The 10,546-nt window shown below is 33.3% G+C and overlaps 1 protein-coding gene across 1 annotated transcript; it reads right to left on the bottom strand.

Annotated features, from left to right (window-relative positions):
* Positions 1 to 6,080: 6,080 nt before the first annotated feature.
* Positions 6,081 to 8,869, bottom strand: LOC109158412. The gene is made up of 4 exons (XM_019306321.1): positions 8,741 to 8,869; positions 7,928 to 8,212; positions 7,621 to 7,848; positions 6,081 to 6,194 (listed from the first exon to the last, which is right to left on the bottom strand). Exons 1-4 carry the CDS (start codon positions 8,867 to 8,869, stop codon positions 6,081 to 6,083), a joined length of 756 nt encoding a protein of 251 aa, XP_019161866.1.
* Between the last annotated feature and the right edge of the window lie 1,677 nt (positions 8,870 to 10,546).

Here is a 10,546-nt window from a genome sequence, read left to right as displayed (position 1 = left end):
TATATGTGGGTGTTAGCTTAGTAGTATTTGTAAATTATTATTATATAAAAATATAATTTATTTATTTTTGATCACTATATTATTCAAATATATGATAATTCAAAAGTATCATCACTTTAAGAAATTGCAAAACATAATTTTAACTAATTTTTAAAATTTTGTTACTTACAAATATTTTAATATTGGGCATAAGTTATCGCGCATCGCGTGTACCAAATGCTAGTAATTAACATATAACTCAAATATTTAATGTGTATATATTATTATTAATGAAGAAGATAAGAAAATATATGGTGGATACATGTGCATGGTAACAATAATGGAAAAGATAACGGAAGTTATAACGGTAGGGGTATGTTTGTCCAAAATATTTTAATGTACAACCTTTATAGCATAATGTACAAAAAAACTTAACGGGAAAAACGGACATAAATCGGGGGTATAACTTTCATTCAAACTTAAGAATGAAAACCACACACCTAAAGATTTATGCCGACGCACCTTAAGTTTCAACACCTGACGCACCTTAAGCACATATCACAAAAATCACGCACCTTAAGCACAAAAAACATGCACCTTAAATTTGACCTAGATACAAGGCGCACTGCCAACCATTTCTGGGATGGGAAAAAGTACAAATAGGCCATTGAACTATTCGGGGGTTAGCAATTAAGCCACCGAACTCGAATAAGCTCCAAATTGATCTATGAACCTGCAAAAAAAGTGCAATTAACATTTTTAACAGGTTAACAACAAGTTAATGTTGACTAGGATGCCATGTGTAATTTTTATTTTTTATTTTATTATTTTTATTATCCTAATCAGCATTTGACCAAAAAAAAAAAAAAAACCCTAAGCATTTGACCCTCTTGACCAAAACTACTGTCAAAATAAACCATACTTCTTCTCTTCTTTGTTGCTTTGTCGCGAACATCGAATCCACTTCTCTTCTTTGTTGCTTCGAATCATCTCCGATATCTCCTCTTCTCTTCTTCGTTGCTTTGTCACGAACATCAAATCGGCTCCAATCTGTCCGGCTCAGCTTTACTTTTCTCCGGAAAACTCTACAAAAAATTGGTAATTTCTTCTCTATTTTGCTGTTTTTCTATCTTTTGTTGTTGTTTGCGTTATTTTTGAACACTTACAAGTGAATAACCAACTCATTTTTATCCTTCACTGCTTTTGGGAATAATTACAGGTATTGTTGTTACTCACTTGTATTCTTGTTCTTTTGGGTCCAAGCATCAAAGTAGAAGAATGGTCTATTTTGAAAAGCGATAACCCTCCAGGTCTTCTCTTTTTTCTTTTTTTTTTTTCTATGTAATTCTCTGTTCGGGAAATTTTCATGTATTTTTTTTTTGAATTTTTCTTATAATTCATTTTGGTTTTTGAATTTTGTAAATGGAATCAAGATGATGAGATTTGGCTTTGTGTAATAGTTTTAGTGAAAATAAAGAAATCTTGTACTGTAATTGAACTTGGGATCTTTGGGGGATGATGAGCTGCAATATAGCTTGGAAGCTTCATCTATCTTTTGCAGGTAGATTCTATGGTTCTGATAAAAACATACTACATACTACATGTTACTGCTGTTTAATTTCTTGTTATGCTTATTAGTAGTGAAAAATATGACATGTTGAGAAGATTGTGTCTGTGTTATTGTTTTGTGTCCAGAGAAATGCAGGTTCTGGTATTCATGAAACTGAGGGCCTGGTTTTGCTTTTGTTGTGTAACAATTGACACAGTTCTATTTGGAGTGGAAAGTTGAGATTTTGAATCTCATGTTTTTATGATAAATTGGATGCTGGTGCAGGTGTTCTTATTGCATTTGATAAAGTCAATTTTATTAGAATATTTGTTTCACGAATTTTGTTAGTCATTAATTTCACCCCTAAAATTATAATGAGCAGTTATAATGCATTCCATTCTGGGCAGTTTGGAACACTCTGCTTTTATGGTTTAAAATATTTCATTCTGGGTTGATGCATAATCCCTGCAATTTTATGTATTCCATTTTACAATTTTCAGAATGTATGACATAGTAGATTTGAGAATTCATTATGGGGGTAGTTTTGTGCAAGATCCAAGACTACGATATATAAATGGGGAAGTTGATGAAGTAACAACTGACGCCGATCTTATTTGTGTACCTCACTTGATGAAGTCCATAGCACATGAGAGATATGGTAAGGTCGAAAGTCTAGCTTACAAGTTAAGTATGGAGGCGATGGAGAAGCTTAGGCCATTCTTTAATGACACCCACACGATGGAGTTGATGACGCTAGCACGTAGATATAAGAAGGTGGATATATATGTTGAGCATGGTGTTGAAGAACAAAATGAAGGTAATCCAAGTGTTGATCTTGAAGAAAGAAATGAAGGTAATGAGGATGATGGTGAAGAGAATAATGATGATGAACATGATGAATGTAATAAGGATGATGAAGAAGCAGAAAAAAGAAATCATGGTGCAGAATTGAAATCAGGAGCAACACATGCACAAGTAGAAAAAAGAAATATACAGTTCAAGAAAACACTATTGAGGATAATGAAGTAGATAGTGTTTATTATGAGTCAGATAATCCACCTAGTTACCAATTTGAGATGGAAGATGATGAAGCTCAACTACAACCGGAACAATCAAGTAAAGCCAAGGTCAAATGTAAATTTCCATCTTACAATCCAAGTGTTGAATTTCCCGAGTTAGAGTTGGGCATGTTTTATGAAGATGCAACAGAGTTTAAGAAAGCAATGATTAATTATGTAGTGCATTTTAAGAGGGACATATGTTATTATAAAAATGAGAGTATGAGAGTGATGTTTAAATGTGGTGGCATTGAGAGTATTGATGGTAAAGGCTGCCCATTTCATTGCACTGCTTCATGGGAGGAGAAATACAGGTGTTTTCAATTAAAGACTCTTGAGGCCGACCATAATTGCAATCAAAAGTTCAGCTTGTGTTTGGTGAGTCAAAACTGGATAGAAGATAAATATGAAGAAAAATTAGAGATAATCCTTGCATTGGACCTATAGAGTTGAAAAATCACATTGAGTCAGAATTGAAAATAAATTTAAGTATTAGCAAAGTGAGAAGAGCGATTAGGTCTGTGCTCAAAAAAATTAATGCAAGCTTTGAGGATCAGTTTAGGAGAATAAGGGACTATGCACAAGAGTGTATGAACTCTAACCCAGGAAGCAAAGTAATACTAAAAACCAGTAGGGTCACACCTAACAGTCCTTGTGTGTTCCAAAGAATTTATGTATGTTTTGATGCATTGAGAAGGGGTTTCTTAGATGGATGTAGAAAGATTATTGGATTGTATGGGTGTTTTCTCAAAGGGTTGCTAAAGGGAGAAATATTAACTGCAGTAGGAAGAGATGCAAACAATCAGATGTACCCTATTGCATGGGATGTGGTGGAGATTGAGAACACGGATTCATGGGGATGGTTTTTAAAGTTGCTGAAAAATGATTTGGGAATCACCAACACTTACCCTTGGACAATAATCAGTGACCACCAGAAGGTATGCACTCTTAAATGTATTTAGTGATGTCATTTTGCTTAAATGTATTAGTAGTTCTTTTTGCTATTTATGGTGTGAAAAGAGGCTATCTTGCTCTTGTTTTTTTAATCTTAATTTTATTTTATCATGTTCTTATTTTATGTTGCTCTTGTTGCAGTCTTAATTAGTAGTATCTTAATTACATTGACTAGCTTGTTTTAATTACAATCACTAACAGTATCTACATTACAATGACCAATGTATATTTGCTCCATATACAGTGACTAGTGTCTTTCTTACTGCATCATTATCTATATAATTTTAATTTCAGGGTTTAACAACTGTTATCCAAGAGTTATTTCCGGATTCAGAGCACCGAAATTGTGCAAGGCATGTGCATGCAAATTGGAGTAAGCGCCACAAATGAAAGGTTATGAAGAATCACTTTTGGATGTGCGCCAAGTCAACAACAGAAGTTCAATTTCATGAACAACTAAAAGCCTTAGAAATGAGAGACAAAGAGGCTAAATCTGACCTAGAACGGTATCTACCTAAGTTTTGGTGCAAGGCTTTTTTTAGAACAACAAGTAAATGTGACATTGTTGATAACAATATATGCGAAGCATTCAATGGGACTTTGCTTAAAGAAAGATGCAAGCCAATAATTCCCATGCTTGAAGACATTCGAGTGCTTGCTATGAGAAGGATAACCAAAAAAATGAAGTTCGTAGACACTTGGAAAGGTAGATATGGACCACTTATTATGAAGAAACTAATTGCAAATAAGAAAGAAAGCATTGGATGGAAGGTACATTGTTTATACAATTTATTTTTTTAATAATATAACATTACATTTGTTGGGGTTTAAATTTGAGTGGTAAATTTTGTTGCTAGGTTGATTTTAACGGAGATGATAGATATGAGATTAAGAAATGATGAAATCATTTCAAAGTCAAGCTTGAAAATACGACATGCTCGTGTAGATCATGGGATTTGACAGGTCTACCTTGCCCTCATGCTATATGTGCCATCTTCGACAATGGCAGGAATATGGAAGATTATCTTGATCCATGCTACTCAAAAGAAGCATATCAAAGGACTTATGCACGTGCTCTTTTACCGATGAATGGAGAACTCTTCTTGGCCTAAAACAAATTGTGAGGAAATTTTGGCTCCAATCCCAAAAAAAAATGACAGGTAGGCCAAAGAAGAAAAGAAATCGTGAGGAAAATGAAGGTTCATCAACTGCTAGTAAGAAGACTCAACTAAGTAGGAAGGGTCGCATAATGAGATGTTCCATTTGTAGACAAGAAGGGCATACTAGAGCAAAGTGTGATTATGTTGGAGGTGTTTTGGGTTAATGTTTTGGCAGAAGAGTTGTTTTGGGTTAATGTTTTGGCAGTACTAGATTAACAATATATTTATGCTTATCAAATGTTGTAGTGTTGCAATTAACAATGTATTTTTGTATGGCATGCAAACTATATTAACAATATATTAATTTCTACTTAGCAATGCAAATTTATATTAAGATTATATTTTTACTAGTTAGTGAATAGACAAATTTTGTATTATATTATGCGTGTAATTTCTTAAATATTGAAATTTAAATGTATTTTTTTAATTCAAAAATGCCGCAAACAATTGCGAAAGAGAGAAAATAAAAAATGTCGCAAACAACCGCGAAAGAGATAAAGCGCAAAATAGAGAAGCTATAGTTGAGGGTCAAATGCTTAGGTTTTTTTTTTTTTTTTTTTTTGGTCAAATGCTGATTAGGATAATTAAAAAAAAATTACACAGGGCATCCTAGTCAGCAGTAACTTGTTGTTAACCTATTAAAAATGTTAATAGCACTTTTTTGCAGGTTCATGGATCAATTTGGAGCTTATTCGAGTTCGATGGCTTAATTGCTAACCCCCAAATAGTTCAATGGCCTATTTGTACCTTTTCCCTTCTGGGATTAGCTCGTGCACACATTAACATACTTACATGCACACAGCACGTAGGAGGAAAAATCACAACCATCCATCAAAGCTCGTGCACACATTAACATACTTACATGCACACAACGCGTAGGAGGAAAAAATCACAACCATCCATCAAAGCTCATGCACACATTAATATACTTACATGCACACTACATGCACCCAATTTGTATTCTAAGGGGGTTTGTATTTTAAGGGGTGTTTGTATTTGAAAATAATCCTATATATGGTACCCGATGCTGTCAATAAATTATATTTTAATTTTAGATGTTATTGTTTTAAACTAAATGATTGTGCAAGATGTTAGGATGTAAAATACATATATTACATGTTAAACACTTTTTTAAGTATATTGCGATTGACACATAAGAAATGATTGAATTCCAATTTGTAATTTATTTACAGATTAATTAAAATTTCATGGTACAAAACTTTAGTTGTTGAAGTACAACTCTTGTTAAGCTCATTACAAATTAGAATCTTTAGACCCTTAGGATTGCTAACCTTAGATGCAGCAACATACAATTGGACATGTACAAACATTGGTTTCTTTAAGAGAAACCTAACATAAGATAGTGTCTGATCTTGACTTTTATTTATTTTCATTGTATATGACAACATTAATGGGAACTATCTCCTTTGAAATTTGAAAGACAATCTTGTATCCGATGGAGCCATAGACATTATTGGTATCAACACTGAACTCCTGGCATTGTCACCCGTCATTATTTTAGCTTCAATAACATGCTCGGACAATCATGTAATGACCAATCCCGTACCATTACATAAACCCAATGAGTGATCTATATTGCGCAACAACATTACCGGTGATCCAACTTTTAATGTTAATACACGGTTTGGAATTCCATATGCACGCAACTCATTAAGAAACTCTAGAGTGTGGACTTCTCCTAAAATACCGCTAGCTGAGTCCGACTTACAAACAGTATCACCGGTTAATATAGTTTTTTTTTTTTTACATGGTTTGGAATTCCAGATGCACGCAACCCTTTATTATAATTTTTTTTTTTAAAAAAAAATAATGTTTAATATAGTTATTTGTATATAAACATTTAGAATAATATGTAAAGATATTGATTGTTTATGCGTATGAAATTGTTTTATGTAAAGTTAAAAAATGTGCAAGTTGTTTGAGACGAACGACTTCCACGCAAGTTATTAGACCAAAAAGAAATGACAAAACTTAAAGTTAATGGATTTAAAATTACAAATTATTAAACACTTCGTGATACAGAACATTGGTAGTTGAAATACCACTCGGTTTAACTTCGTTGGCAATCAAAATTCTTAAACCCTTAGGATTGCTAACTCTGGATCCGGCAACATACAGTTGACCATGTACATTTATTTAAAAGCAGTCCTACATGAGCTAATGTCTACCCTAACTTTTGTTTATAGTCATTACGTACAAAAGCAACAGAGGGAATTGTCTTTTATGAAATTTTAATGGCAATCTTGGATCTGATTGAGTCATTGACAACACACGGTATTAATATCATCTGGCCCGAGCTGTTCTCGGTGAGAATTTTTACTTCCACAGTCTTAATTTCATTTATTTACTAAATTGTTATAGTTCAACAATGTTTTTACATTAGAATGATTCTTGAATATAGATTACACTTATTCAAATTAAATCATAATATTCTCATATTAAAATACTATTGGTGTGAATGAAAATATTATTTTTCAATCTATGTCCATAAAATTAGCATGGAAAATGCTATTAATAATACTATTAGTCTATTAATGCCCTTTTGGACCATAGTAATGATAGTATATTATTACTAATTATCCACAATTTTAATTGGTCAGATTTGCTATGAAGAGGTGTTGCTTTGCCGTGACCCACTTAGCTATTTCCAGAAGGTTCACTTCATAGCTTGCATGCGATCTTATGTAAATCGCGGTTGGTCAGATTTGTCTGCGCTTTCTGTTTAATAGCTCGCGGACTCTACCATTTTACCTATCATACTACTCCATCTCCAACAGCTTGCATGCGATCTTATATAAATCGCAAGAGCTGTTGTTCGTATGACCTAGTTTGTGTTGGGTTTTCCAACTCTAATCACTCATGTTCCATCACACTATACTTTTAAAATTAATAGGATTACCTCTTCAGAAAATTCATAATCCAGTGAATGCACTTCAGAGGTGAGGTCTTTATCTGGTTTATCCAACAACTCTGGACAGTAGATACTCACCAATTTAGGGTCATTTATAACCTTCATGACTGCAAAGGCATTGTGGAGATTGTCGAATTGCTCATTTCTAGCCGCAATTCTGAAAAGCATTGCAATTCCCACTAAAGACTCTATTTCCCTGGGGACTCTAAGGGGTCCCTACATATTTTAAAACAGTTGTGTAAGTAGAATTATTTAACATATGGCAGCAATGTTTATCTATAAGCCTAAAGTTTACCTCCAAAATCTTTTTCCTAAGATCTGTTGCAAAAATACCAAGTAATTCAGTACACTCCTTGTCCCAGAGTATGAATGGTGCATTTCCATCCAGGTCAACAACTCTAATTTTAACCTTGTACCTGAGAATACCATCTTGCCAAGTCCTCTTACATTTATCATAGTCATACATTGTGTTACGAAGAGTCAACTTCTTATTACAGCCATGTGATTTGCAAGAAACATAAAACCAATCCCATGAACTCTTAATGCCTACGATTTTAGCCGCAACCCAAAAGTTACCATACTACAAAGTTAAGATGAGCTAATGTTATTAATTTTTTGCACATATATCATATCACGTTCATCAGTCCAACCCGGGCACCATTAGACCACATAATCCTGGTATAGTATGTAATATTAAATATTAGTTAAACCAAAGACTGATTTCAGGAATTTTAGATCTTACTGTTCAGGTCAACTTTGACTCTACAAAACTGTAACAGAATTATAAGAGGGTCTTATTTTGTTGACTGGTAAAATGGCTCCAGTTTGGAGACATGATCATCCCAAACTGTGCATTTAATTTGAGTACCCTTAATCAAAGAAACAGGATTGGTTAAGTTTTTATGAGATCAGTTTTGCTTCAATGCAATTATATTAAGATATTAATAGCTTACTCTGTATCCTCCAATAGGAAATCAATGAGCCTGGTAGCCTTCCCAGCGACGACCTTCTCTTGGAGGGTATTTATCTCAACCACCATGCCAATCAAATCTAAAAAATATGAAGAAAAATAGTACAGTGGAAACATTTAGAGTTGTTTAAAACTTACCAATAGTTCTTTTTCATTGATATCCATTTTCTGTTTCAAATATGACAAAGGCTGCAATCGAAACATATGGCTGGGGAAAACAGTGTCCTTTAGCTCTCTCACAACTGTCTTGTAGTAGAACTTCAACATGTATTTGTGTGGACTGGTCTTGTATGTGTAGAAGTTACTAATTACCAGGAAATTTCTTATTGAATACACTTGACCTATTTTTAGCATAGCAGAATATTTCTCTACAAACTCTTTTGGAATGTTTGCATGAAGGACAGTGCCCTGTCTAATTTATATAATTTATATAAATTAGATACATACTGTAAACTGTATAAAAACAGTAGCAAACACGATTACCTCCTTATCATGAAAGATGCACTATTGGCACTTGATGTTGGCTGCTCCTCTTCTTTCAGGCACTTCATAGGAACGTACCAACCTAACTTTGATAGCAGAAGTGGTGTTTATAGGAGCAATATCGTCTCTACCAAAAAAAAAAAAAAATAGGAGCAATATCGCGACCCAGAATGTATAAACGTGTCATTGATCTGTGAAATAATAACCCTGCTTTGTTGAATTGCTCTTTGAATGTGTAGTGACACATGAAGAAGTGCAGAGACATGTTAGAAATAATTATTTCCTAACAATGATTTATATAATAAAGGTTGTAATTCCATAAGGTACTCACGTTGATGATTAGTGATGTGTAAAGGCGAAATTACTGGGTGAAATTCCCTCCCTCTCATTCTGTTAAAATTTAAGTTTATAAGGGTTAAAAGATGTATAATGGATAAGGTTATGGGTTTCACAATCCTAAAGGGATTTCTATTCCTAAAGGAGGTCACATTCCTAAAGGGATTTCTATTCCTAAAGGAGGTTCCCCATTCCTCTTGAAAGAGGGTTTCTCATCACATCTATAAATACCCAAGAAACTCTAGGGATCTTAACGGTTTCAAATCTCTAAGTCTTCTAGTCTCCGTATCATCAGGAGGTGAATAAGGTATACGGATCAGAGAGGTGAAGCATTATATTCTTGATTCACTCAATTTAGAGATTACATCTTCAATGGAACCAAGTAAGTCCTATCTTTCCTATTCAATTAAAAGTCCATGATCATGAACATTGTTTAGTTGATTGATTTGATTTACATGCGATCATTGTTAATTGTGCTTCCGCATTCAAGTTATAGCGCATAAAAGATTAATTTAACATTTGGTATCAGAGCCTGCTTATAAATTGATTAATCACTAAATTAGGGTTCATGACATTTGGGGATTTTTTTTTAATTAATTATGGATTTGTTGGTTGAATGGATCAATTGTACGAAATTATAAGGTTTCATTGATTTCGTACAATATGTTCATATCACGTCGCATATACATCCAGTACCGTCATATGCACACAACAAACATATATATGAAATTGATTTGCATATAGAAATTGAATTTCTTGGATTCAAATATGTTGCCTGGTTATACGTACTGTTTGATTTTGTCTTCTTTTGGCATTGACATAATTACTGTTATTGTCGCTGTACAATTGCTATGTGAATAAACATACTATTCAGTATATATATACTATGATATATATTTGTTTTTTGAATCAAATATACGTACTATTGTTTGAAAAAAAAAAAAAACAAGCATATATGTTATATGTATACGATGTTCAGCTATATATTAAAGTGATTTGTATAGTTTGATTCGCATGTTTCTATATGTGCGTACTGTTTTCAATGGAACCAACATATGTTATACATGTATATATATATGTTTTGGAATTGAATCATATGGAATCATGTTTGTTGTACTGTGTTCG

The sequence above is a fragment of the Ipomoea nil genome, unplaced genomic scaffold (assembly GCF_001879475.1).
Source record: "Ipomoea nil cultivar Tokyo-kokei standard unplaced genomic scaffold, Asagao_1.1 scaffold2818, whole genome shotgun sequence".
Classification (NCBI taxonomy): Eukaryota; Viridiplantae; Streptophyta; class Magnoliopsida; order Solanales; family Convolvulaceae; genus Ipomoea; species Ipomoea nil.
Note: the sequence above shows the minus strand (reverse complement) of the source record. Positions and strands in the feature narration are given on the sequence as shown.